General features: G+C 48.2%; 1 protein-coding gene across 1 annotated transcript in view; it reads right to left on the bottom strand.

Annotated features, from left to right (window-relative positions):
* Positions 1 to 456: 456 nt before the first annotated feature.
* The window catches only part of LOC110297509 (L-lactate dehydrogenase C chain), a 17092-nt gene continuing 15347 nt past the window's right edge, over positions 457 to 2201 (bottom strand). The window contains exons 7-8 of the mRNA XM_021166281.2: positions 1873 to 1996; positions 457 to 760 (exon numbers count right to left, since the gene is read on the bottom strand). Coding sequence (XP_021021940.1) covers positions 596 to 760; positions 1873 to 1996 — 289 coding nt within the window. The 3' untranslated portion in view covers positions 457 to 595. The remainder of the gene's footprint in view (positions 761 to 1872; positions 1997 to 2201) is intronic.

The following is a 2201-nucleotide window of genomic DNA, read 5'->3' as shown; positions in this document are numbered from 1 at the left end:
AACCAGAAACCTGTGGAAAGGCAGCAAGTGCCCTTAACCACCGAGCCATTGTCTCTAGCCCCTTGATAATATCTTATATTTAGTAAAGAGAATACACACAGACTTGGGAGCTAATGAAGCAAGGCGAATATGTTGGCACTGTAATAGAAGAGAGCACCACAAGCCTCAGGACCAGAAGTCTCGGCTGGCTTGTGAGAACTTCAGTTCTGTGTTGCAGTGAGTTGTCACATGTCAACTTGCGAGCTACTCACTCATGGAATTTTGCCCTGTGCAAACTAAATCTCTAGAAAGACACAGAAAAGATTTATAGAAGGCAGAAGTTTTAGCTGGGCCTGGTGATGGTTGCCTTTAATACAGCACTGGGAGGCTAGCAGACTTCTGTTTGAGGTCAGCCAAGGCTGTATAGTGAGACCCTGTCTCAAAAAAAGGGGTAGTGGGGAGATGCCTTTGGCATTAATCTTTCTAGCCTTGAGATTGGTCTTAACAGGTTTCCAAAATTTTATTGAACTTTGTTATGATGTGGAAACACTTTCAGTGGGAATGCCCTGATCAGTGATGTGATCAGGCATCTGTTACACAGTTGAAGGTGGCGAGTTTATAACTGCAGATCCTTCTGCATATTCCAGAGTGTGTCTGCACTCTTCTTGAGGAGAGCCTCCTCCTCAGCGGTCATGTTGACTTTCACAAAGTCTGTGATACCACTTTGTCCCAAGACACAAGGGATACTGAGGAAGACCTCTTCCTTTATCCCATGGAAGCCCTGAAACACACAGTCATACCATCAGTTCCCTGGCCACCATGCAAGAAAGCTCTACAATAAAACTGTGTAGGAGAGACCATGGCACCAAGTAGAGCTACGCACAAGACGTAGCAATCTTTGGGAGAACTGAGATCTCTGTCCTGGATCATGTGGATGGCCAATGACAAGGACAATGTGCCAGAGGCCTTCAAAAGGACCAGGAAAAGGCAAAATGTTCTTCATCCCTCACCAGACCCAGACATCTTGATGTCTAAGGGGAAGGAAATAATGCTGTCTTTCTGTGACCTCTTTATCTGGTGATGGACTCAGAGCAAGCGGCCTTTGGACACATTGAGGGAAGGGAGGTGGTGACCAGGGAGCCTCTACTTAGACCCTCAACAGAGGGCGCCACAGAGTTGGAACTGCAGTTGCTCCAGATGGCTTCTCAAGCCTCCACAGAGCAGCAGCCCAGGGCCACTCTAACACACCCAGCAGGGTGTGTGAGCACTGTGACCTCAGGCTGTATTCCTGCCCTTCTGCACTCCTAAACTGCTGCCTTTCCTGCAGTTCCACCCTAGGACTCACAGGCTGACAGAGACATGGGAAGTGTGTAGCCTCATCATAGGAGGGTGCATCCTGTTACCTCACTGGTGCCAGTAGCCCAGCATTCTTACAGTTTCTATAACCAAAGTCAAGGCTACAGAAACAGCTGTGAGAGTCTGGGCAACCTATACGTGTACTGGCATAAATTAGCACCTGCTTCCCATACTACCCACACCACCATCCCCGCCCCACGAGGATAAAAAACACCCAGTGAACTCTTCCCATCTCCCTGCCCCCTTCCCACCCATCCTTATGTGGTGGAGGCTGGAACTGTGAATGGCAATGGTACAGCTTTGACTGTAGACACATCAGGTATGAGCATTGGAGGGTCGGAAGGTCTCAAGACTCCTGACAGCGCATCCCAACCCCTCATACATGCCCAGAGTTTCATGCTCCCAGGAACTTTCCGAGAAATACATCCTTTTCCTATCCTTGTTTCTGCAGGGACCTCCGTCACCTGCCTCATTCTGAAATCACTTTACACTCAGCCTCACCGGTGACCAGGCATAATAAACATCCTCACTGCATACCTTAACCAGCGTGGTAACAGGATGCACCCTCCTGAGATTCTTCAAGATGGATCTCGACAGATCAGTCACAGACAGCCCGATAGCCCAAGAGGTATAGCCCTTCATGTTAAGGACCTCATAGCCGCTGCAGTTGCAAAGGAAAAAAAAAAAAATCATGATATGTCAACCCAGGTCCTCTGGAAGAGCAGCCAGTGACCTTAAACACTAAGCCATCTCTCCAACCACTTGCAAAATTTATTCTGTTTTTGTTTTCCAAGACAGGGTTTTTCTGTGTAGCCTTGGCTGTCCTGGAATTCACTCTGTAGACCAAACTGGCCTTGAACTCAAGA

Source organism: Mus caroli, chromosome 7 (genome assembly GCF_900094665.2).
Source record: "Mus caroli chromosome 7, CAROLI_EIJ_v1.1, whole genome shotgun sequence".
NCBI classification, from domain to species: Eukaryota; Metazoa; Chordata; class Mammalia; order Rodentia; family Muridae; genus Mus; species Mus caroli.
Note: the sequence above shows the minus strand (reverse complement) of the source record. Positions and strands in the feature narration are given on the sequence as shown.